At 43.1% G+C, this 26,684-nt stretch overlaps 1 protein-coding gene across 1 annotated transcript in view; it reads right to left on the reverse strand.

Moving 5' to 3' along the window:
• Positions 1–26,684, reverse strand: part of FNDC1 (fibronectin type III domain containing 1) — a 45,558-nt gene that overhangs the window by 14,215 nt on the left and 4,659 nt on the right. Inside the window, exons 4-14 of the mRNA XM_075707976.1 lie at positions 25,970–26,157; positions 25,208–25,315; positions 21,691–21,879; positions 18,510–20,894; positions 16,425–16,546; positions 14,548–14,659; positions 13,063–13,443; positions 8,210–8,275; positions 6,085–6,246; positions 3,848–4,078; positions 2,318–2,426 (exon numbers count right to left, since the gene is read on the reverse strand). Of these exons, the coding sequence (XP_075564091.1) occupies positions 2,318–2,426; positions 3,848–4,078; positions 6,085–6,246; positions 8,210–8,275; positions 13,063–13,443; positions 14,548–14,659; positions 16,425–16,546; positions 18,510–20,894; positions 21,691–21,879; positions 25,208–25,315; positions 25,970–26,157 (4,053 nt within the window). The remainder of the gene's footprint in view (positions 1–2,317; positions 2,427–3,847; positions 4,079–6,084; positions 6,247–8,209; positions 8,276–13,062; positions 13,444–14,547; positions 14,660–16,424; positions 16,547–18,509; positions 20,895–21,690; positions 21,880–25,207; positions 25,316–25,969; positions 26,158–26,684) is intronic.

The following is a 26,684-nucleotide window of genomic DNA, read 5'->3' on the forward strand; positions in this document are numbered from 1 at the left end:
GGCCTTCAACACTGTCCTTGGGGCAGCAGGAGAGGGTGACTTGACTGAAAGACAGTGAAGAGGTGAGGAGCTGCAGCTGGAAGGTGGAAATGGCAAAGAAGCAAGAGATGGAGAAGTCCAGCTGGGTGAAGCTGGGGCATATGGGAGATGCCTCCCTGGCCTGCCTGGGGGACAGGGTGAGAGTGGAGGAGCAAAAACTGGTGAAGAGGAAAAGGGCTCAGGCTGAACAGGAGTCTGCGATGTGGAGGCAGGAACTGGGACTAGCGGCAGGAGGAGAGAGGTTTAGGGAAAGAGTGTCCTCAAATCACAAGGACGTGGACGTACAAAGGCAGGAGACTCTGCATCCTCTTCCCTCACTGTCTAGGAACAGAGTTTAGGAGCTCTCAGACCTCTTCCATCTTGTTATAACAGGTGAAAACCACAGATAAAGTGTGCCCCATACCTCCCTTCATACATTTGTAACAATGATGTTCTACAACAAGGGCGCTAGCAGATGCAGAGCATACAATTGCAGCTCTCTACTGTGCAAGTAATATTGCTTTAATGCACCATGAACCACTCTAAAGGACTTGCACTGAGGTCTAGATTATTAATCTTCAGAATACGTTGCCTTTTTTTATCTCTTGGATATGTAAGAAAAAGCCTCATGAAGCATGTGACTGACAGCACTGTAGACAGAACAGGAGAGAGTAAGACGGTGCAAAGTTTTTCCTGCAACATCTTATTTCTGTTTTTTTAACTCTTTGGGTGTCCTGTGTGTGCTTATCCTGCCTCTCCATATGCCTTTTGCTTGCTAATTTCCCAGATCTTTGATGCTGCAGGTGTCTTCTGGTGGACATGTCCCTGGTACACCTGCCTAAGGAACTGCTGCTGAAGTTGCTCTGCTGCTGGGTCTCCCAAAAAGATACCATGTCCTCAGAACACTTTGGTTGGAGGGAAATCTCCATGGAGGAGACAGGGGAGCAGCACTGCCTTCTTAACACATACTATGATTTCTTGGTGCTTGGATGTTTCAGGGCCAGCAGGAGCAGCTGCAGGGGCAAGGTATGTGTGAGTCTATTCTAAAGTCAGGGCTATGAAGAAGCACTGCAATGAGGTCAGAAAAAATATGCCTCATATTTGAGGCAAATCTCATATTTGAGATCCAAATGCTACACTGCACTGACTTTTCATAGTTTATTTATTTTATCTTATTTTATTATTTAATCAATTAAGATTTTAGATGAAGGCCAATCTCAAACAATTCTCTGTTTTCTAGGTTAAGGTTCTCAATCAACTGCTTTTAACCCACAGAACCTTCCCTTTGTCTAGAAATCATCTTGGAAAGAAAACATACTTTAGATGACACAGTTTCTCTTTTCTGTGTTGCCCTGGCACAAACCCTACATGCCTGTCCTAGGAGTGGATGATCTGATCTGTAGCTCATCATCAAGTGTGGCATGCTAGTCCCAGCCTACAATACCAGTGCATCTCCCACATTACCAAATACGTGAGCAACACCTGCCACCAGTGCCTAAGAGTAGTCATCAGCACGTGAAGAGCGATCATCTAGCCCAAGGCAGCACCGAAAGTATTTCAGACTCAGAATTTGAGAGGAAAGTATGAAAGACACCGAGCATCTGTCACTGAGCATCATTCTATGATTCTATGAAGAAGTCATTTTAATGTAGTCCCTTTGTGGCCACTTACTTCCCACCCAATTGCCATGAATTATTCCACTATCATGTGGAAAGTATGCATTCTTGTTCTGGCATTTCAGTGAGATTTTTTGCAAGATAAAGACCTAAAGCTCCTGCCAAACTGACTTCTGAGCAACTGCCACAGCCTCATTATATATCACCAAGCCTTCTCTTCCAGCACAACTCATGTGAACAGACAGCAAAAACAGACCAGAGCGCAGCATCTCTCCCCACCAGCCTTTAGGTATCAAATCTTGGCCACACCAGTACGTGGAAATGGTCACACCACATCACACCAAGGGTATACTTTAGTATACTCTTCCCCCGCAAATTTGATTCAGCTATGTGTAAGACTAGAAAATGCATTTTTAAAATAAGATTTTCTCTGTTACTGATAGGTGTTCTTTTATATACAAACGTATATGCATGTACACACAGTCATCTGCCCCAGGGTTAATACGGTAAAGATATCATGTAAGTAGCCATGCGGTTTATAAAACAATTTGCTGCCAAACAGAATGAGTAAAATCTAGATCAGATGTAAACATTTATACTGATGCCAAGAAAAATGATTGACAATTCTCAAAATTCGTTTCACCTCCCTAACAGAACTGAAAAAGACTGGATCAAATCCTTACCGTGTGTTGGGCTTCAGGTTCTCAATTGGCAAATGAGTAGTCCCTGCAGTCCTGGTTGACCACTTATTCTTTAAAAAGTCATCATAGGATGCACTGTAAACCAGATAGCCTGTAAATGGGAAAGACAAATAGTTGTGAGGATTCTAAATAAATTTTAAATAAATTATATCCCTAGGTGTCATGGTAGATTTTACAGGTTAAAAGGAGTGGAAGCATCTTTGAAAATGAAAGTGATTAGATGGCTAACTCTTCTGGAAAATCCCAGGCTACAAGAATTTCCTGTCATTAGCTAGTAACGATAGAGCATTACATCAGAGGATGGTACCCTGGTGCGAATTCTGATTTAAAACACAGTGAAGGCAAAAAGATGACAGAGGCAACCCATTCACTGTTTTAAGTGATACACTGACTGTGCAGAAACTAATATAGTTAGAAATACCAGGGATTTTTTTGGGGAAAAAAAAAAAAGTTATGCAAACTGTACTCAGTAAGGTACTGGATCAACAGCCTTGAATAATGAAGGGACAGACACCACATAGCCTGTTCAAGTGCCACCTTCTCCCTTCCTGACCATTACGGCTGCTTCGGCTCTGCCAATTCCCACCCCTCTGCCATGGCTGTCAGCCACAGAGCTGAGCGAGGCTCCTCAAAAACTGGACATTAGCACCAAAGCAGTGGCCTTTTCCAATGCTTACTTCAGATCTTCTGGGTGCACTGACAAACAGGGGTTGATTAATTTATAAAATATTTGGTTATCTCCCTATTTACTCTAGTGTTTTTCCAGCAACTTTTTAGATTCATTCTTGAACTCAATTGGGCTTCTCTCTGGCTTTCAAAGGTCCACAGACATTAAAGGAGATGTAATTTAATACATTTGTTTAACATATTCCCCACCCCTGAATCTTGCTTGTCAAACTGACATTTGAGCAAAATTTCAGTGAAACAAGGTAAGCATAGCCTGGGCCACAGACTCCACTGGAGATAATCGACTATGATACATTCTTTTCCTGCAAAAAAAGTGGACTAGAAGACCGCCAGGCCAGGAGTCCCTCTACAGGCAGACTGCTCCTGTAGTCACACTCACAGCCAGGCAGGACCCAGACCAGCTCCAGCCATGCAGTCACCTTTGCTTGGAGCAGACTGAAGCCAAGTGTGAAAGATGCTCCCAATGCAGGCTTAGGAGGTGCCTGCAGTGGAGCTGAGGGCACTACCTGGGGGCAGAAGTGCTCAGTCGAGCAAAGCACTATCACAGATACCACCCAGGAGAGAAGCAGTGCCTTCAGAGCCACTGGCACAAAATCAGCTCCAAAATCTTAAGATAACTGGACCAACATGGGCTGGTCGGTCCGGCACTGAGAGACAACAGAGGGACTTTTCTTACTCCTCAGAAAGTAGCTCACCTCCCTCAGAAAATTGCAGAGGATTGAGAACTTCATGAGCCATTGGCTCAGTTTAAGGTAAATATGGTCATTTAAGAAAACCCTCCCCTTCCCCACTACCCCATCAGGAAAGCAACCCTCAGGAGAGTACCTGTTACCATGTCTCCTTGAGCAGGTTTGGCCCAGTCCACGATGACAAAAGAATGACAGCCTTCGACTGCCACAACAGTGATGTTGTGAGGGGCTTTCAGGGGACGCAGATCTTTCTCTCTGAGGTCATTAGGGATGATTTCATCGAGGCTCTCCACTTGGAAGTGCTCCAGGGCCTCTGTCAAGGAGCAGGGTGCTGCTGGATCTTTATTGAGATAGGTCACATACGGAGCTGGAAGAGACAGGGAAAGGTGGTGTTTAGTTAGCAGTTTGTAGGCACCACAGAGTAGCACACAGGCTGGCAACTTCCTGAAAAGAAGACAGTCAAGTTTTGTGAAGCATTTTAAAATTCCTCCCCTTCCAGCCCAGAGATGGTTCACTGCTGCCAACAAAGCATGGCTTGCACTCAATTTGACTGATGAGCAGGGGGAATGGGATGCCAATATTCAGGTCACATTCACAACTGTACCCAATTATGCAAAGACAGAAGGATTGTCTTTGCTACGAGAGGCAGAAGAGAGCAGTCTGACTGCAGGACCCTCTGCATGCTACCTCCAGCTGCTCTGGAAGGTGGGGTGAAAATGTCACCCAAACTCTCTGCCTTTCCACATGTGGGAACAGATCCCTCCCAGGGCCTCAGATCGTCTAATACTTTAGGGGTCTAAGTGGTTGGTTCTTACACAAACATCCTGAAGCTTGAGTGAAAAAACAGAGAGAACAAGAAGAGTAATTCCAAGGTGAAGTCTGACCAGGTTAAACGAAGGGGTTATTGCTGTGGTCCCCTTGGCACTAAGGGAACAGAAGTCATTAGTCCCTGCCTTCCAGGAATGTGCTCCCAACCTGTAACTTCTATTTTTAAAAGCTTTATACTGACTGGAATTGCACTTCAGTTCAGGAGAAGATTAAACCATCTTTTTATTGCCTTAAAAGTCACTGTAACATTCAAAGTAAGGACTATAAAACTTGCTTTGGAAATGTTTATTCAGTTGCAATAATACAATTAATTGAAACGGTAATATTATTTCCCCAGTGCCTTGAATGTTCATAAACGAACATTCCTTGGTTTATCTTATTGGATTTCATGCCCTAAAGGGATTTTTTCCAGATCTTGCAATGAAGTTAATTTTAGCCTCTCCAGCTAAATGAATCAAGAAGCACTGTCAGTGAGAGAGCCGAATAGAAACATCATGAAATTGTTTGGACAGGGAAACTGAAGATGCACTGGAAAAAGTCTTGGCATATATAAAAACAAATATTTTACTCCAGCAGCAGACATCCACTCTAAGCCACATGAAGCTCATGGATATTGGAAGGGAAGGCAAGACATGAGTCAAAGCTGACTCTCCATCCCCTGAATTCACATCTGAAATGCCAGCAGCTGACCTGACCTCAGTTCAGATGCGAGAGGTTTGTAAAGGGCTGCAGGGGGGTCACCAGTCCAGGATGGAGGCTGGAATGCAGTGCCCTACCACCTCCAAATCCCTCCAGTCTGGCCCCCAGCTGCTTCTCTGACAAAGAAGCAGAGCAGCTCTGAAGTCAGAGCTGCAACACCTACCTACACACTTGAATGGCTCACGTATACAGGAGCCAGCCTCATGGCTCATGCCAATGTATTGGGGGTTCCTTCACCAAGTTCCTTCTACAGAGCAAAGATACAAATAGCAAAGTCAAATTTATCTCTATTGGTTTTACTTTTTGGAAAGTTCATATCCAAAATACCATTCATTCCTTGACTTTGAAGCACACCTTTGACATACATGCTTGTGCAAGGTAGGTGAAATCACTGGGGTTGCACGGGTCAGTGGAGAAGAGTTAGGTCCCCCAGAGGAAGACTCACACCTACATGGACACTTGCACTGACTGAACTACTGGTGTGAACTTGAAATGATGCAGCTGAGCTGACCTGGGCACCAGAGTAGACACTCTGGCTCTTTTACTGACTTCAGCTAAACTGAACACAATGAAGAATACAAAGGAGAACACTTACACTGAAGGAGTACAAAGAGGTTTGCACTGCTTCAACAAAATCGGTGTGGGTCCACACATAGACATGCAAGCATCAAAGCTAGGAACAAAGTACTGCTGTTTGGGTTTCCCAGGTGGCAGTCCTTACAAGGACCACACACTAGTCTTTTGGATGTATTTGCGCAATGGTCTCAGCTTAAGGGCTGACCTTGCTAGAACAAGAATTCTTTGCAGCACAAGTAGTGAGATACATATACCAAAGGACATCCTTACCAGTGAACCGTTTCTTCCCAGCAATATCATATTCTGACACAGGGCCGGTCCCAACAACACTAGTCTCCGGATAGACAACTTCTGATTCTGTCGTTGTAGAAGCAGTGGTGGTGGTGACAGTGGTGGTAGTTGGTGGCAAAGTGCTCTCAAAAAACTCATAGTCTTCAGAGGAAACATAAGATGAAAATGTTAGCTTGTTTCATGTTATTTTGGCTTAACTATGAGTAGGGAAACATTTCTGTCAGCAGCCACAGTCCCAAAGGAGTGCCACGCACCCTGTCCTAGCTGCCGCACACTCCTTACGGGCCTCTAAGTCAGGGTCAGTCACACCTCAGCCTTGCAAGGATTTCTACCAAACCGATGGACAGCAAGCACAAAGTCTTTGCCTGACAATACTAGTGTCCTTGCTGATTTAGACTTTGCTCACACAGGTAAAAAGGATAACAATAAAAAAATGTATTCATACAGCAATATCCTGAATATGCTTTGTCTGTCACCTCCCCTCACAACCCCCAAGAGAAGACAACACAGTGACTGAATCCCTGGCCATAGCTCTCAGATGCCAAAGGAAGAAGATAAGGGAGTGAAAAAATGGCTTTTTAAGAAAACTCTGTGTCATTATTCTAAAATGCTAGAGCTGGTTCATACTGCTGTTAAACATTCCTGCAACTTCAGAGGTGTGGAGTCTTGTACTTGCCATTTGTGGTCCCATTAGGGCCATAAGGGAAGGCAAACTGGCCCACATGAATCTGATATTCAGTCCTCCTTGATATTCAGTCCTATTAAATCCAGTGCTCTTTGAAAAGTTACTGTGCTACCAGACTGATGCACAAAATGAAGGGAAAGAAGCATTTGGCATCCCTACCGTGTCCTCATACAGGCTGAGGGGCTCAGCTCATGGCTTTGACTGTTTTCTGCTTAAACTGCTGAAGCATTTGCTTTCTGCAGGTGACCTGCACCTAAGGGGAGGCCTGGCAAAAGACCTGTGCACTGAGGATATTCCACTTTCATGGGGATGTAAGGAACATGGGATGTAGGACTTGTGTAGTTTTTAGCTCATCTTCTCCTCCCCATATTCTAAATGTTGGCCTCAGTGTGAAGTGATCAGAATAAAAGGCACAAAAGTCTATGATATATTCCTCTCAGCTGGTGCACTCTCTTTTAAATGCTTTTCTGTTGTTGTTGGTGGTGGTTTGACTTAAGATCTCAGCACTGCATCCACAAAGAAAGAAACTTTTATTATGCTAGAGCCATAAACTCTACTAAAAAGCTTTGAGTTTAACAGAAATCTGTACTTATCCACTTTAATGTGCAGGGGTAGGAGCAGGAATCTGAGGATTAAAAGGAGCATAACATCAAAAGTCACTGATGGCAGAAAGTGAATGCTCGTTCCAGTAACTGAGAATTTGCATTCCCTATGCAAACTTATAATTAAATGCTGGGACTTGAGGCTTCCTCTTCAGCTAAGTTTTGTGTGTCCTGGATTATACTATCAAGATGGCATGAATATAACTCTGCAAAAATCTTTCCCTCTTCTCCTTTTATCTGATTTCAATTCCCTTTGATTTAACGTGCACATGAATTCAGAGGATTAATTATTTTATATGTAGGTGATCTCATTCAGTATGAGCATGTTTTATGCTGTAAATGCAGACTACACATAAAAAAAAAAGACAAAGAAATACATTCACAGTGCTGTAGAGTGCTAAAAACTTACTAAGGTATTTCAAGTTTCCAGGGCTCAGATGTTATTTGGATTTTCTTTTTTAGAAGGGTTCATTGACTTTGACTGGGCTGGAGTTAGAAGTTGTACTGGAGAAAGTAAATCTAGGATTGAGGCAGTGACTGTATGACCCAGCTCTGAACGTAACATATTTCCACAATAGGTTCCTGTTAGATTGCAGGACCGATAGAAGGGGACTTTCATGTCCAGAAACAGTTGCCTTTGCATCCTTGCTCTTCACATGTGATGCAGGACTCTGGAAAGCTTTTCCAGCTCACCACTGCTTGCTTAAGCTCCCATTCACCAACCTGCCCCCTCAAACCCAATTCCAAAGAAAGAAGACAGTGAAAAAACCAACCCCAAACATGCCACTTGCAATAGACTTTTACAGTTAAACAGTACCATCATCATATATCACATAGGCCTCTGGAGTTGCTGTCACATCTGAATCCAGTCCTGAGAACGTATCTATTGAAGGAGAAAAAAAAAATGCTATAAGAATTCAGTGGTCTCATCCCTACCCTCCTAGTAAAATACTTTTGGAATAAAGTTTAAAATAAAAATCTTTAGCCAGTTGATTTGTAAAGAAATAAGATAACTGCCTAGTTTCCAGATAACACAATGACAGTCCACTCTGCATATTTAGAATAACAGATGAGTAGCTAATTGCAGTAGCCAGGAGTTTTGCTGGGGGAAAATGGGTTCAGGACTGCCACTCAAAATCAAGAGTAATGGACCTTCCAGGAGCTCTGCCCTGGGCCCCAGCAGCTCTGGAGCAAAGGCAGGCTGCCAGCAACCATGTAACGCTCAGGTCAGGATTTGACAATGTTTTATAGCCCCAGGAGCCACAAATGTGAGAAATTTATATGTAAAAAAACAACCAAGCAATTCAAATAAACTGAAAACTTCAAATATTTTTGCAGGGGAATAAAAATCAAACAACCTGCAGAGCCACGACATTTACAGACTCTGTCTATACTAGCAAGTAATGAAGCCCAAAAGGAATGGATTTGTAGAATGAAGTAATTGGTGCTGGATTTCCCAGGGTTTTACTTTGCACTAGCTCTAGTCTGACCCTGTGGACTGAATGCCCGTTACAGGTTGGGGCACATACATGTCATCCTGAAGCACTGCTTCTGCTTGAGTTTCATCCAACAAGAATTCAGTCCGTGCACACCGAGATTGCTCCACAATGCAAATGAAAGCATAGCAAGAAGAGATGATTGTGAGGTGCATATCAAAAAATCTCTCCCGATCCACTCCAAAAACCAATGCAAATGCACCCACAGACTTCCCAGATGTCTCTCTCTACATATCATCTCAGTATCTCTGCAGGTCATGTATTCAGCACCAGATACATCAACCATCAAGTACGTCATCTTGTGAATCCTGGAGGCTTCCCTGCACACTCTGAGAAATGCATTTCTCCACGTGTTATTCAGGGAAGCCAAAGAGTACACAAAGCTCAGATTAGCTATGAAAAGCAATGCAAACAAAGCAAAAGCATTCTGCTGGAACCCGCTGCAGGTACAATCAGAAGTCTTCAATGAAATGCTGAGGCTGGGGAGAGGCCAGTGTGGGAACAAAGATAAGAGAAAGACAGCTTTGACCTCAGGATACTACATAGAAACTGGTAATGTTCCTGTAACACTTGATATGAAAGCAACAATGTTATTTTGACTAAGCCAGTAATATGAACAATGCAAAATTTCAACTGCCATGTCAAACAGTTCACAAATATAATCCGAATGATACATTTTCATTTTGCAGGGTTTTTCTTTTTTATTTAGGACCAAGAATTATTGTACAAGACTGATTTTTTTTCTACGACAATAAGTTTCTTTTAAATACACAGTAGTGATTTTAATGCCAAAATAAGCTTTGAAAACACAGGAAATGGGTTAATTCTTGTCAGAGTTTCATATAGCAAAATCTGACATTTTCTCATGGCGGACTTCTGCAGTCACTCTTCAGGAGATCATCTACTTGGAAGCCACTTGACTTCTCTGAGGGTAGTCAGTGACAAAGTAGATCCTTTGCTGAATTCTGCAGCTCTTCTCACCACAGTTGGCCAACATAAACAAACGTCTGCAATGTATGCACTTACCTTTGACTACATCCAAGTAAACAAGAGGCTCAGATATGCAGAAATTTTAAGTCCTTCATGGGCAGATTTCAACTCATTCACACCTATTAGCTAGTCAGCCTTTGGCCTACATACAATCCAGCAAAAACATACTTTATTCACTATTTTTTGTACTTGTTCAGTCTCTTCGACTTCACTGTCTATGCTTCTTTAGCATTAGCTGTGGCATGGCAATGATAGGGGTATTTCCTAAAGACCTCTCACTTTAGCATTTTCTGTACATACACCAGCTGCAGTTCTCCAGCTTGCTCCACCACCCTTTGCTGCAGCTCTTCAGTGAACCCTGCCTGTACCAAATGAGGCTAAGCCTTGCTATGACCGCTTGCCATAGTCTTTTGGCATCTGTAAGGACAGCGGACTACGCAACCAGCACTTGATTTTATCACACGTAACACGTGGTTAAGACTCCACCTTCTCTTTCTTTGTGAGTTCATGAAAAAAGTTCAGCTGATTTCACTGACAAATCACGCTTGTCTGGCCAAACCCCTTCTTGAAAGTTAAAGACTGCTGAATCTAGTTAAATGTTGACAATAAATTTTGCTGGGTTGAGCAAAAATCCTGCCAGAGAGTAAGCAAATTTGCCAAAGCTTAAGTAGAACATTTGGCGGTGGGTTTTGGCGCTTGCAGCCCCTGGCTGTTTGTGAGTAAAGCACTTAGCGACAAATATCAAGCTTTGGCAGAAAAACTACTTCATTAAATGATCTGAAGTATTTTCCAGACTTGGACTAAAGGGAAAGACAACATAAAAATATAATTTGGAAATGGTCAAGGGAAAACTGCATTAAATGTTTTCATAGTTCAAGTAGTAGTTGTTTATCCCTCTTGAAATAGACACTGCACTTGTTAAACAAAACCAGCCATCATTAAGTAAATACCACAAAGATGCTTTCTTTTCAAGCAAGTTCCTCTGTGGAACAGGCAGGTTGTTTTGCTGTGTTTGTCAAATGTTGAGGCAGGTCGCCGGGGGGGGGGGGGGGGGGGAGGGGGGAAGAGAGAGAAGTTTCTCTTCAGAGAAACTTTCATAATTGCCAGGTAGGGACTAATATTGCTCAAGCTATATAGCAGGTAAGAAGTAGAAATCCAGCACCGTCTTGTCCTTTCAACCTTCCACAGTGATGCTTTTGCAGACATACTGTTGAAATGCCAGACAGTTTAGGAGTGACTTAAGGGCCATCTTATTGAACACGCAGCCTGTGTAAAAAATTAGTTTTCATTCATGCCTCTAACAAAGTTCAAGGATTCAGCAAGCCCATCTGGTGGAAGGCAAAAAACCCAAGCAGAATGTTTTAAATGTTCATAAAATCACATGAAAATTCCCCAGCCCAAAACTCTACTAAAAATAATACCGCAAAGCTTTTTGTTGTTCAGCTTCTGGAGCCTACGCTCAGATTAACCCCAGCCTTATTTCATGATCTCTTACTATTCTTATAATATGTATTCTCAGAAGAGGTCCTTCAGGTATCAAATAGCACAGGCCAAGGAGAGGAAACATTACAGGATATAAGCAACATTCAAGGTAAGCAAAAGGAGCTGGTGGGAGTGGGAGGGACTCTACCAAAAATCATGGTCCCCTTTAGGCAACTTTGAAAATACCAGGGTGACCATATATAACATTTGTAACACTTTTGTAAATACAATTAGGAACAATGAAAGCATCAAAGGGAAAACCAAAACTCTTCAAAGAAATATTTAACGATGATGGTCATTTTTATATACATATGTTTGTGTGTGTACACATCCATGCATATGTACATATGCAAGCACACTTCTATAAATACACAGTCAAACATGGGGCTAATTGTTAGATAAATATTCACACTATCATAGAATCGTTTAGGTTGGAAAAGACCTTTAAGATCATCCAGTTGTAAATCATTGTAATTCCACCTGCACAAGGCACTAACATATCTGACTCATTACTTACCCAGGGTAGCTGCTAAGGGAATTTTCAATCTTCTGCTTCTGAAATCCTTTCCAAAGATGCCACCCTTAGACTCACTGTGAGTTGCTGAAGCCACATCTCTCCATATCTCTGCACTCTTCAAAGCGATAGTTCAGCTTCCTAGGCCATGGTTACATGACCTACTTTTAAATCTACTTTGGCTTCAGAGATACGGGGGTGTGTGGGAAAGGTAAGGGGGTTTCATTACCCATTAAAACTGGCTACTGCAGTTGGCAGATGTCTGACTGCCAACCTGTTGTTTAGCTTATGGCCATGCTGCTACTGCCCATTTGTAGACTGAGTTGGGGATTACCTACAAACGGAAAGAATAAGGACTACCATGGTGCTCCCTGATCTGGTTTTGCAAAATAAGCAGCTAACTGGTTTGCAGTGCAACATTTTGGTGATGAAAGGGTAAAACATGGTAGGAACAGGCTCAACACCCAAAGACTCTAGTGCATTTATATTTGTTTACTTTGGATTTCAGTTTGGCACCATGTCCTAAGCTTGTATAACTGCAACAGGGAAATAATGACATGCACCAATACTGTCTAATATTTTCAGATGAGAAAGAAATTCGTATAAAACTCTCTGCCTTATCTGTGCAGAGCCAGGGTTGTCTTTCCCCAGCTTCATCCGTGCTGTGCTACATTCCTGCTAGACAATCTCTATCTCTGAGGGCTGGCAAGAGAACAAGTCTCATTTTGCAAAAGCCGGTTCCACCACGGCTTAAAAGAGAGACTTTTCAGAATTTATTGTGAGAAATGAACACAAAATAGACAAAATGTATAGTGCCTTCAGGTCCTTCTCTGGCTGGAACTGGAGTCAGCACTTCCTTATATGTGAGTGCTTTGACCACAAAGCTACTGCCTATACTTGTGCTAACATGCATGAATATATGTGACAAGACTGGATCCAACACAAGGTAAGAATTTTGCTGAAATCAACACATTTCCATGAAAAACTTCAGCTTTGGGGGAAGTTGACATTTTCCAATGAAAACCCATTTAATACCCAAACCCTTCTTCAGCTGCTCTTATCTCAGCTCCTACCTTATCACATGGACCAAAACCTTCAGAGGCAGATTCTTTCCCACTTTACATTTGTGTAACTGCTCTCTACGAACAGCACAACCAAAGAAGTTCAAACAGCACAAAAGGAAGTTACCTTCTGCATTGCACTCTGGCAGGCCATCGAACCCCAACAGCAAGTTGCCCTCGTCATCATACTGTCCATAGGTGCCTGGAGGACAGGTTGGGGGTGGTTTCTCAGTGGGCGGTTCAGTGGTGGTTGGTTCAGGAGTGGTGGTGGTAGTTGTAGCAACAGTTGTTGTAGTGGTTGTAGTAGTTGTTGTGGTAGTTGTTGGGGGTATTGTTGTAGTAGTAGTTGAGGGAGTGGTTGTTTTCTTAATCATTTCAAGACCAATCAGAGGTTTCCCTCCAAGACTTATTATTGGTTTATCTTGTGCACTCGCTACAGGTTTACTAAATCTCCCATGTCCAAACAAAGGTAATCCATCAGGACTCACCATTGGGGCACCCTTTTCATCTAGGAGAGAAGAACAAAGCCAAAATCTCACCATTAATTCATTTCAGGCTTATAGCATGGTTTTTATCAACAGTAGATACCACAAGAGCACTGAGAGTGTGATTACAGTCTCGTGTAACTAAGCTGACAGAGAAGGTGGTTGTTACTTAGGAAAGAGTCATAGCTAAGGAAGCTGGAAAACAGTTTAGAAGAACCTCAGATAAACCACAGTGGTGTTCACTTTTATCAACTGTTTGATAAACACTTCTTGGGAAGACTGCAGGAAAGTTTCACTTCACAATCACAATGTGCAGACAGTGCCTGCATTTAATCTAAGTCAGTCTTGTAACTGTTGATGAAAGGTATGGTGAATCCATATTCTGCTCCCTAATGTCAAATATGTGCAAGGAAGAACTGGGATGAGCTGGTGAGATGCTGTCGCTGCAGATAAACTTTTGTGTCAAATTCTGGATACTGCAAATATTCATGGTAACCAGTTTAACAGCAGGCACTGTATTTGTATTCAAGAGATCTATACAGGTGGACTGATGTGCAAACAGCAGTGTTTTCACAGATCACACACAGGATTTTTTACTATTTGCGGTCAGTTTCAGAATTAAAAATAAAATAGTCACATACATATTGACCAGCTGGGTTAGCTCAGTTGGTTAGAGCATGGTGCTAACAACGCCAAGTTCACAGGTTCAATCCCTGCTTACTGTAGGGGGGTTGGGCTCGATGATCTCTCAAGGTCCCTTCCAACCCAAAGCATTCTATGATTCTATGATGATATGGCTGATACAGTACTAGTGGTGGGGAATAATTATTTCCATGTATGCAAAGATAGAAATAAGTATCAATCCTTATTCTGGCTCAGTTCTGCAGTCCTCTCTAATGCTGATACAAGTGAGATGGACTTGGGTGATTCTTGCTGCCCTCATACTCTGGAGCCCCACAAGATGCCCCAAAGCCTCCCCAGGTCCTGCAATGTGCTGACTGCCTGAGGGAGTCCAAAAGGCTTGCATGGGACCTGGGGATGCCTGAAGCATTCAGCAGCTCAAAGACTTGTACCACGTGCACAAAAACTTTAGATTTTTTTTCTGTGAGAAGGAAGCTGTCACTTACCAACAATCGTACGTCCATCCCCTCCTAATTTCACTCGGAGAGGTTTTCCTTGGGAATCTTGGAGGTATTTTCCTTCAACATTTAACACTAGCCCTCGGTCAAGATCTACAACCTAAAAGCAACAGATGGACTCAAGTTTAGCTAACACAAGAGGAGTTGAAATTTCACAGCAACAGAAATCCGGGGGAAATTCAGATGCTAAGTGTGATGTTCACGAATAGCTACAACAACCCCAGACTTTTAAAAGTGCGTCACTAATTGTATAGTAATCACTGAAAAATCACTGCTGAAGAAAGCAAATCCCCAGGAGCAGGGCTCCAGAGTTGCACAACAACCATATTCATATCACCTATTGTAGCTCTCACATGCAAAGGAGTAACTCCCTTGATTTTCTTGGGCTGCGCAACTCCAAAGGTGAATTCCTGTAATACTGATTTGAGTATGACCCTGAGTCCTTTTGAAGACAGGATTTAAAAGTATGTCTACTAATCAAAAAAAAAAAATTAAACTAGTTAATCTAGATAGAAACAGCAGTGAAAACAAAGTAGCTAAGATTTTAATTGAGGTAGGAGACTGAAGAAAAGCCTCTGCTCATAAAACAAATCTGTCCGAGAGCTTGGATTGAATTAAAGAGGTAACTGCAGTTAAAATCCAGTCCTCATTGCTATTTTAATCCAAAATAGCTGAACTGTATGCTGTTTTAACCTGAGGTAACAGACACTGAGCCACAGAACACAAAAATGCAAAAGTGCTGGGAGGAAACTGGGAAGAGGATGTGAGCAGCAGTTCCAGGTTGGCAAGACAGACTTACATTTGGTGCTGCAGAAAAGACCTGTAGCAGGAGGGACAGTAGACCATGAGATCAGTCTCTGAAGCCCTCCAGGCCCCAGATGTTGACACAGATCCTCTTGCTTTACAAGCTGTTCATCCTGCTTGCAGCAATACCCTCCTCTCGTGGGGTAGAGAGAGATGCCCCACGGCCTCCCAAGGACCTTTCTAGCCCACTTTCTGGACTCTATTTAAAGGGCTTTGGGTGTGCTTTTCAAAATGCCTCCCTTGAATGTGACATACCTGATGAACCTTTTTATGTTCCTCTAATGCAAATGATAAGATTGAAGTGGCCATAAAATAAATGTCTTTATGTGTCATGCCATGTGTGAGCACCCCTACTGATACCACAGAGGCTGGTCACAGTCTCCTCCTGCTCAGCATTTGGGCAAACATACAGGGAACACCAGTTCCTTCCCTGCATTGGTTGGCCATAAACTCACTGGAAAGGATCTTAAAAGACAAGGTCTGGGCATGTAGGCATCTAGTGGGGCTCTCCTGTCAACAGCATCTGAGCTCTTCTGAAAATACCACTGGAAACATGTCTGTACAAGTGGCAAAATACTTAAAGATACCTATGTATGTGCTTTTAAAGCATGGTGACACTTATGGAATAACTTTACATTTCGATACTCTTGCTCACAAGCTTCTCCCTGGAGTGGGAGTCTGGGAGAAGCACTGCTGAACACATCTTTCACAGCAGCTGTCTCAGGCAGTCCCCACTCACGCTCATGCCAGACAAGCCCTGAGTCACTGGGGAGTGTAAGTTCCACTGACTTTGAGGAAAAAATGTTTCAGTAAATTTATGGGAGTAATGCTATAGTTGAAAAAAGCCATCAGGCTTTAAATCAGACATTTAAAATGTTCAAATAACAAAATGCAGAATTTGTCATTAGATTTCAGTGGAACAGTGGAAACTAGATCACTAAGTATAACCTCACTTTACAGCTTCATTGACTGAGGGCACTGTTCTCCTTCCTTTTCTTAATGACAATGTAAGTACAATAAAAGGCCAAAGCATCTTGAATTTGGAGAGAAGATCACCCTACCCACTTTGTTCCTTGAGGACCATTGATTACTCTCTGTCCACTTCGTTTTCCATTATTACCAGGTGTTATTTTTCCATTTCCATTTCCATTTTTTGTTGTAAGATTAGGTCTGCCATTGTAACCTGAAACAGAGAAGAAAACACACTATTCTGAAGAAAGCTGTGCAACCTACAAACCACATTTTAAAATGCAAAGTGTCCTGGTTTCGACTGGGATAGAGTTGATTTTCTTCCCAGTAGCAGGCATAGTGCTGTGTTTTGGATTTAGGATGAGAATAATGCTGATAACACACTGATGTTTTAGTTGTTGCTAAGCACTGCTTATGCTAGTCAAGGACTTTTCAGCTTCCCATGCTCTGCCAGGTGCACAAGAAAACTGGGAGGAGGCACAGCCAGAAGAGTTGATCCAAACTGGCCAAAGGGCTATTCCATACCCTGTGATGTCATGCTCAGTATAGAAACTGGGGGGGGTTGGCCGGGGGGAGCAATCGCTGCTCAGGAACTGGCTGGGTATTGGTCAGTGGGTGGTGAGCAATTGCATTGTGCATCACTTGCTTTGCTTATTATTATTGTTATTATTATATTATTATCGTTGCTATTTTACTTTATTTCAATTATTAAACTGTTCTTATCTCTACCCAGGAGTTTTCCCATCGGGGCAGGGGGAGTGAGCGAGCGGCTGTGTGGTGCTTAGTTGCTGGCTGGGGCTAAACCACAACACAAAGAAATGCGTTTTCTGACTGATCTGGACATAAATGAGAGCAGAAAGAGCCCTCACCACACTCAGCAAACCAGGCATTTCATTTCTGCTCAGAGCAATTGTTGTGACACTGTCAGATCCCTGCAGCTGACACAAGCATCTGAAATGGTTTCTTTTGAAGAGGTTAAACACTCATGGTTTGTTTCTGCCATGTTTACTTTGTCTCTTCATACCCTCTTGGTTTTTTAAGTAGGGCAACATTTCTAGATGGCACTACAGCCCTTAAAATGTTTGTGATCTTCATAAACATTTGAGAAGTGGGGTGAGGGAAGAAACCATTATTAAACACAACCACTTGCTCAATCCTATCGTTATACAAAGCTGTAGTGAGAACTGAAAGCAGAGGGGTTGGGAATTACCTCCATTTTTTTTTAACCTGTAAAAAGAAAGACTCTCCTTCTCGAGCTGAAAAAACACTGCTACACAGAGGCACACTCAGCTCAAAAGTAGAGAAGCAGTGGCACTGAGCTGCAGGCCACGTTGAACAAAACACTGTTATCTACATATAGCATAGAAGGTATTTACTAAAACACTCAGGTCACTCAATACTATTTTGGATGTCTCTGCATTGGAGGGAGAAAAAATATTTCTACCTAGCAAAGTCACTGAGACTGTCTGGGATTCTCCATTAGGTGACATGGGGAATCAACAGGTGATACACCTTGATGTGTAGCGGACCCTCTGTTCCACTACCCAGGGTCAGCAGGTAATCTGCCAGAAAGCAAGCCACTAACATGTGGGGTAAATCACAGCCATAAAGGTATTAGAGGGCCTGACTATGATGTGAGCAGTCCTCAACAGGAATGTGCAACCCTGAGCTGTCACTTAGAAAAAAGAGGAAAGTGGGTTAAAAAATTACTTAAAGAAAACACAGAATGCCAGGACAGCATGAGGCAACACCTTACTGCCTAGGCATGGGCAAGGTAGCACTATATAACCTACAAAAAGCCTTTTAGTAATCCATATGATGAAGAGCAATATACCTGAGAGGCTGTCATATTCTGAGTACAAATGTGCTTTCAGTGAGCACTCAGTGAAGTCATTGCTCAATAAGGAACATAGCCCTTTTTCCAATTTAGTACCTAACTCTTGTCATCTCCTCTGTGGATCATGGGATCCTGTGCAGATCAGACCACAGGACCAAAGGTCTGGGGCACCACATTACACTGATTAGGCAATGTCCTCAAGAACTGGGCTCCCTGAGAACCACAAGTAATACATTATACTAAATAACTGAACCTGCATTCTGATGGAGGACTTTTCATCTAACTGTTGATCTTAGGGAAAACACAATTCAGTGAGATTATGACAACAAAGACGAGATACCTTGTCTATACGGAGGCCTAACGAATTGCCGTTGGGAAGGGCTCCGTAGCCTGGAGTTCAATAGTCGCTGGCGAGGGGACAAAGTGGAAGAAGAAACTGTTGGAGAAACAGTGTGTGTGGTGGTAGATGCAGAAGAACGTGGCCAGACAAAGCTTGGTTTAGATGGGGTATGCTTGTTAGAGGACTGAGTAGTCCATGATGCTATGGCAGAGCTTCCTGGTGATTCGGGAGAAGATATTTTTAATGTTGGAGTGTTTTCGTTCTCTTCCTCTTCAGAGCTTACTTTGTGAGGTAGAAGAGTGTCCATAGATTTCCTTTTATTGCTAGTAGTGTCATCGTATGTGTTTTTGTTACCCCTAGAAACAGAAGGGGACCATTTTGCTGCCAAAGATGTGGGTTTCTCTTCCACTTCTTTCTGATCATATTCACTGTAATAATCATCCTCTTCATTAGAAACTGACAGATGAGATTTAGATGAAGAGGAGGAAGGAACTTTTTGAGGAAGTTCAGCTTTAGACATTTTTGAGGGCAACAGGGCATATTTTTTCTCTGTTTGGGACACTGTTCTTGTAGCAACCCTTGAGCGAGTAGGTAATGAAGGACGAGCTTGTCTCGAAGAAGTGGATGACAACCTTGGATTATACTGGTTGTCTTTTGCTGTATCACTGGCAGAACTGGAGTCTGGCTGAGTAGGTTTTGGTTTGTAGGAAGGTACCTGAGAAGCTGGCTGCTGTTGCTTTGATAGAGATGAACTTGAGCTTCCCTGAGAGAAAGATGCAGGTAATCCCCTAGAAGAGGACACCTCTTTAGGAAATACAGAGCGGCTGCTTGCTCTGTCACTGCCTTCTGTTATATTCTCATCATCATCATCATCATCATCATCTTTTTCCTGCAATTCTTCATTACTCTGGGATGAGATGTGAGATGGGAGGCGCCGGCCCCTTGAATGCAGTAAGGAAGGACTGGTTTGTGCCCTCTGTGGAGGCTCTGAGTGGGAGGTCTTCTCCAATGGAGGATGGGGGAACGTCTTTTTAGGCAAAGACACACTTGGTTTTGATCGAGGAAGCATTTCTTTTACCTCTCGACTATCCTGTTCTTCAGGCTTATGTTTGGAAAGAGAAGACTGCAAAAGAGAATGCTTTACTGGAGCAGCCGCTCGGCTTTGTTGTTCTTCTGAGTCAGAGCGAGGTGACTTTTCACCATGTGTCTCTCTGAGGTGAGAATCAGAATCAACCTGAGGATTTCTTCCCTTGGAATAGACTGCTGAAGAAGATGGCCTGGAAGAGGGCAGAGAAGGAAATAAGGGGTTTGCATCTTGTGAGTCCTCCCTATAATTCTTATTAACATCCTTTCCATCAGATTTGGCACTGGTGGAGGAGCGAGAGTGAGGTGAAGTGTGACCAGAAACAGCAGACCTCGATGAGACTGCCACCGCAGCTAATTTTGAATCCTTCCATGTGCGAGCAGTGGAGCCTGAGGGAAGCGTTGTTTGCTGTGACCTAGAAGTGGGCTGTCCTGCTCTGTCCTCTGCTTCTTCACCGTCAGACTCATTACGGCTATCACGAGCATGGGAATCTGCTGATTTGGAAGAGGGTTGATGTGAATGACCTAGAGAACCAGACCTACTGGGATGGCTTGCGACAACCTCATGAGAGATAGCAGTCTGCCGATTTGATGGCAAAGCCAGGCGACTAGGCTCTGAAGTTTTAGAAGACACTTTCACCAGCATGGGGTCTGGCTTTCCTTCCACATTACCCACAAGATCATTATTTTTGGCAGGCAGAGGATGGGAAGAGGTTTTAGAAGGCACATTAGTGTTGCTTTGCCTCAGTTGCTTTGTTTCATTATCTGTGTATTTAGGAACAGACAAGGCAGAAGAGTGTTGTGCTGACAATGGTAACAATGCTGGTGGCTCACGTTTCTCTGTGCTCCTCTGCCGTGACAACTCTGATGTGTGAGTTCGAACAGAGGTCCTCCCTGAGGCAAGGACAGGGTGGACTGGGCGACTAGGGGACAAAGGTCTAACATTCCTCCTCTGATCCTGGGCTTTTGGTGGTGTTGTTGGAGCTTCTTGGGAGGAATCGCGATCATCTGTCACCTCAGTGGATTGGAGATCAGGTTCCAGCTCTCCTGCCTTTCTAGAAGGTAACTGAGATTTACCTAGGACCCCTCGAGTCAAGATTTTATTCTTATATTCAGAAAGAAGACTCTTTTTATCACTAACATTAGGTGAACGAACAGACGACTGCTTAGAGGAAAGTGATGGCTGGACTTTTGAAGAAACAGAAGTTTGAGAAAGAGTTGAGCCAGCATTCCCAGGTTTTTTAGCCTCTGAATTATCTTGAATGTTTGTTTGTTGCTGAGCAATTGAATCCTCATGAGCATCTGGGGGGAAAAAAAGTGTTTATTCACAACAATAGAAGCAGCACAAAAAACTGACCAAGAGAAGAAACCAGCCAGGTAGCAAGAACAAAACAACTTATGAGAATATGAGACAATAATTATTTCTGTATTAACCAGCCTGTGGAGTCTGGCTGAGTAAGTTTTGGGTTGTGGTAAGGCACCTATGTGGAATTATTGTAGCTTGGGTAAAACTTAGAGCAATTAAAATAAAATATCTAGAAGCAGGGACTGCAACATCGTATCAGTGGAACCAAATCTTCAGCAGAGCTTAGTCATGTTGATGACATGGTGCTGCACTATCCCATCTAAGGCTGTGGCCCTCATTTTTAGTTAACTCAGCAAATCTTCTGTCCCCACAACAACATCTTTTTGGCAAAAAGCAAACGCAAGGAGTAGTATCTGAGTAAGCCACTCTAAGTGACTTTCAAGAGCGGGAATTTTCAGGAATAGTGTAACCAAAGACCCAAAGCATTGTATTCTTTGGCCTTTGGATAACAAGAGAACATAGTGTTTTCATGCAGGAAATAGAGTACAGTATGCATTTATTTAAGATGTCCATAAAATATCCTTTTACATGCTGCAGAGTGACAAATGCTTATCTACAAGCATCTCTTTAGACAATACAGTGATGAAAAGAGCTAACAGAAACAGTATTAAGGAAGTAAAATCCCACAGTTTATATGGAGTGCAGAGGAAGCTAAGTCAGTAAGAATTAACATAACTGGGACTAAGGCAATAATAGGCAGACTACACAATCAGTGCATGGCTTGGTGCTCACCTGCTGGGATGGCAACACTGAAGGCTTTAGACTGAGGACCTGGTCCCCTCCTGTTTGCTGCACGAATTTTGAAAATATAGCGCTCCCCAGCCTGCAGACCATCTATTATGGCTGATGTTGTAGCTCCAGAGTAGGTGATGGACTTTGCTCCAAATGGCTTGAGAGCCGGGGCGTATGAAAGAATGTATTCTGAAATGATTTGGCAGACGGTTGGAAGGAGGAAACTGAAAACAATCCTGTTTCCAGCGGACAGACTGTATGGGTAGGATGAATTAGAACGTGCATTACTAAAATTAATACACTAGCAATGCACGCCGAGTCAACAGCTGGAGTATAAAGACATGAGAGAGAGAGAGATACATATATATGTAGGTAAGTTGAACATTTGTTCATCTTAACAGACAAAACCAAATCACATCAGTGACCTAATGACTGAGACAGAATATGTTAGCAATACCTTTGTAAAAACACATAAGCAACAATGCCCATCGGAGTGAAGTGTCACCAAGAGGAGCCGGACAACAGCCGTATGCACTTCCAGAGAAGGTGTGGGGGATGTGAGAAAGTTACAGCACCAACTACTGTGTGGTTTGGTGTGCTGCACCAGGAGATCTTTTTTTGTTTCTGGACACCAAGTAATAAAGGTAAAAAATGAGTCCTCTGAAAAAATTAACTGCCATGAATCAGAAATAACAGAGGAAACCTACAAAGAGAAAATGCACTGGAGGCAGAAAACATGTATGAACATTGCAAGGAAAATACACACTGTCCTACTCGTGGAAATCTAGTCTGAAAGACTGTACAAATGTTAGGTAGTGCGGATCACTGCAATCAGAACACCCGTGTTATTACAGCTGGTGAACTACAAGCAGATTTTAGACTTCTCAAGAGAAAGAGAAATTTTGAACTTACTGATCAGCTACCAAGATATTTGCAATCAATGACACATGATCCAGAGAATATTCTTCCAAAACATAACTTGCTCACAATGGTGGACAACACACAATTGCATTGCTGACTGTAGCTATGTCCACAACAAATAAAAAAGTTAAAAAATTTTCTTTCCCACAGAGATTATTTGGAAGAACAACAAAATGGTGTATTCACAAAATTATCGTTCAAGACATCAGTATTAAAATCGGGTGACATTATTCATTACTATTAATTACTTTCTTATCCTACATTTCCAACAGAGCCTTGACACAGCTATAATTGCACTGTACTTTAAGACCCTAGTCATGCAAAAGCAGCTCTGCCAGTCCACTGTGGTGAAACTCTACCAGCTCCAAAGGCCATATACTCATTCCTCAGCAGTGCTGGAGCCTGAGGGGCATCCCCATGAAAACACCAAAGCACTCGCTTTAATCTTGGAAACAATATTACTGCAGTCAAATATAAGTGTTTCCAGCTGAGTCTTTTCTTAGAGGGGTTTTAGCTGTAATCTACAGGCCAGTAGGTAAAATTCATGCCTGGATGACTGAGGTTCTTATTCAGAAAATATGCTTCTACCAGGAAATAACAGCACTGCATATTGCCAAATGGTAGCAATAGCACAGCTGTCCAACAAAATGAAAATCTGACACACTGTGCTTAACTATAGCCAGGGCCAAACACCACTGCAGAGAGAGCGAGCAAAGCAAGGTCTTGCTGCCACTTAAGAAACTCATCCTGCTCTCATCTTTCAGGTTAGGATTACTGTGGTACCCGTGCTCTGCATTAGCTTTCTGTATTGAGAGAAATTTCACCCCTATAGGAATTATTGTAGGCATGAAGAGGAGCCTTCCCGTTCCACTCCCAAGGAGTGCAGGTAAGATCTCAGCCATGTGCAGGCTTCCTTTTCTTTTCAATCTTCTGTAAGAGGCACGGGTTTTGGACCAAACCAGGGGTTTGAAAATAAATTTGAAGGGCTGCCAGTTTTCTCTCTCTATACAAAGAAACACAATAATACCTGAGGAGTCACAGTGCCATGATGGGAAAACTCTAGAACATAATAACACTTTTAAAAACAGGAAACTTAATTTTTTCTGAAAACAAGTCCATATTCATTGTGTTGAGAAATAAGCCATGCATGGGTCATCAAAATCAAGAAAAAAAAAATCATCAATATTTTATATGCAAATGCATTTAATGCTCAGTTGAAAAAAAAATCAGTGTATTAGAAGGTATGGTAAGCTTTGGATTGGGTTTTTTTGGTTTAAGATATGCAGGAGTTGCTTTAATTGCAGAGGCACTGGTCTAAGTTCTGGTAACTCTCAACTGGCTACTGGAGGGCATTTTCTCCCATTAATATGTGGTATAAATATATAAAAGGACAGGGCTGAAAAACAAAAGGATCGAAAGACAAAAATTCCTGATTACCATGTGCTACCAAAACGACTATGAAGTGCTAATTCAATGATTTCATTTAGCCAGTATAAATATTATTTTTGTCATTTATTTAGTTTAAAAATAAGACCTCTCCTGTATTGCTTCATACTCAAGAAAAACAATGATATATTAGACACCTATAAGCATTCAGCCCTTGAATATCACGTATCTTTAAAATGATTGCTTCAGATGAATCATCTAAAGATCAGCAGACAAAAATGGACAAAGGGCTACAGACTGCTCAAAATTAGGAGCAGATTTGAAATTTCAGATAATGTCCCTGCATGACCCTACTTTAAGAAATAATAATTCTTGGACACAATTGCAGCTCCATTGAAGCAATTGGCAAGACTCCTACTGACTTCAAAGAGGAAGGAATTCCACCACTGCCCTGAAGAACACATAAAATAGGTCTCGTATGCAGACACGGTACACTTCCCTCCAGGCCAAAGGTTTTTTAAATCCTGAGATGCTACAGTACTGATAAGGCACCTCCAGAAACTTGTGTAACTGGAGAACACAATCCTGTCAACCACTGGAGAATGGGAGCGGCCAAAAAATCAGTCTGTTCATTTTCAGAGGGAAAAAGGAAAAAAAAAATCCCAGAAAGCTTTTTTTTTAAAAATCCTGTGCAAGTAAATAGCCACTGACAAATTAGCTTTATGACCATGTACAATAACGCTATATAGTACACAAGGCTTATGCGTGATATCTGTTGAAATCACTATTTGCGCTTGCTTCTTAAGCTGAGGCTTTCTTTCCGTGATAAACTAGAAATAAACCAACATAAACCCACTCACATTCTTGGCAACAACCCAACTTTTCCTTCTTCACCTAACTGTTACAAATCCTTTGGGAACCTTCCTTCTTGAGCTCTGTTTTGACCTGCTTATTAACAGAAGAAGAGGTAAGCATGCATGCGTGATACCCCGGGAAGCTCTGTGACGTCCCAGGCACACAGTGACAATGGCTTCCCAGTGGCAGTGTGGAGACACTGGGCTGGAAACAAGAAAATCTTGCTGAGGTATAAGCCATTAACAAGTGAAAAAATCCTGGCACAGTCAGTGGTTCCAGCTTGCTGTGGAGCGGCAGTCTGGCTTCAAGAAGACCAGCTCCTTGAGGGGGTTAAAAACTGACAGTGATGACTTACCTTTGACTTTTCCTTCACTCTCTGGGAGAGCATCCCAGGATGCTGCCACAGAGGTTGGTTTCCCCTTTAGTGGCCAAACATCCAAATTTTCAGGTGCGCTGGCAGGAGCTGTGAAACAGCCATACACAGAAAAGGCAAGTAAGAAAAGTTGACCTACACAGCATACACCTTTTGCTCCTTCTTCTTATAGCAGAAATTCCTCTATGGCCATTTCAAAGATAAATGTGAAGAGCACACACGGCTCAGGTCCATGCAAGCCTGTATTACATCTCTGTATCAGAATTCTGTTGTGAAATTTTATTCCATACTTTTAGGAACAGGCTGTCTGAATGAGACTGCTACTGTGGCTTAGCTGGAACGACGTGGTAATTCGGTTGTTATGGACCACTCCCCCGTACCAAAGGGGACCCACAGCTTCTCCGTGGTGGAGGCAGGATTTAAATTTGCTGCCCACAGAGGGACAGCAGCCAGGCTGCTCCTCCCAAAGGAAGGAGCGCACCCATCTGCAGGGGTCCAAGGTGTTGACCCATCCCCCAGAAATACCCAAACCATCTCCCCTGTTCTCGTGCCACAAGAGCAGCCCCGGTGTGCTCTCCAGGACACTGCTGCAGGGACGTAGGCAGCAGGACTGAGGCTTTTCCCGTGTTCCCAACACTCTGCTGCCCCAGACAACCACTTATTCTGGCTTTCCCTCAAGTCAGCCCGATTTCACAGCTCAAGCCCTAAGACTTGCGTTACCCAAAGGACCTTTTGAATGCATACCCGCCTCCGGGGTCCGTTGGTAAACAGACACGCTCCATTTGCCTTCCTTTTCTCCCTCCAAGATTTGGACGGCAAACTCGTACATGGTGTCCGGCACCAGATTCTCCACTAGTGCCCGCCGGTTGGATACCTGCTTGTAATCCCACCTTGCCGATTCCCCCTTTTCCCGATAGCGAACACTGTACTGCCTGGGATCAGAAACACATGCAAATAAAAATTCACATGTCGAAACCTAGCATTAGCAGAACTAGAGAGGGATGGGGCTGCTTTCCCCTCAGCTAGCCTGTTGGGGCCTGCTGGGTAACCTACCAAAATGCAAACAACAAAGTACCACCACCACCGAGAGCCAGCATCTTTTAAGCAAACATTTGCGCCTTCCTCTAATGGAGTCTGATTGCTTTCAGCCTCTTACTCAAAACACCCCCTGACTCGGGGGGAAGCCACGGGGCTTTCTGAACCAAGCCAGGCATCCCGGGGGGCTCCACACCACCGTCTCGCTGCCCCATGGCCGTGAGCATGGCCAGACAGCTGGGAGCCCCTCGCTCCCAGAGCAGCGCTGGCAGCTCGGTTCCCACATGTCTGCCCAGATAACCGCTTCCACAAGGAAACTGAGAACATCTAAAATTACCACTTCTCCCGCTGTGCCCCTCGGGGTGTTTCAGCGCTGGGTTGCACAGCCCTTCAGTGTTCCCAGGCTGAGCAACACCATCCAGCA

Source organism: Pelecanus crispus, chromosome 3 (genome assembly GCF_030463565.1).
Source record: "Pelecanus crispus isolate bPelCri1 chromosome 3, bPelCri1.pri, whole genome shotgun sequence".
NCBI classification, from domain to species: domain Eukaryota; kingdom Metazoa; phylum Chordata; class Aves; order Pelecaniformes; family Pelecanidae; genus Pelecanus; species Pelecanus crispus.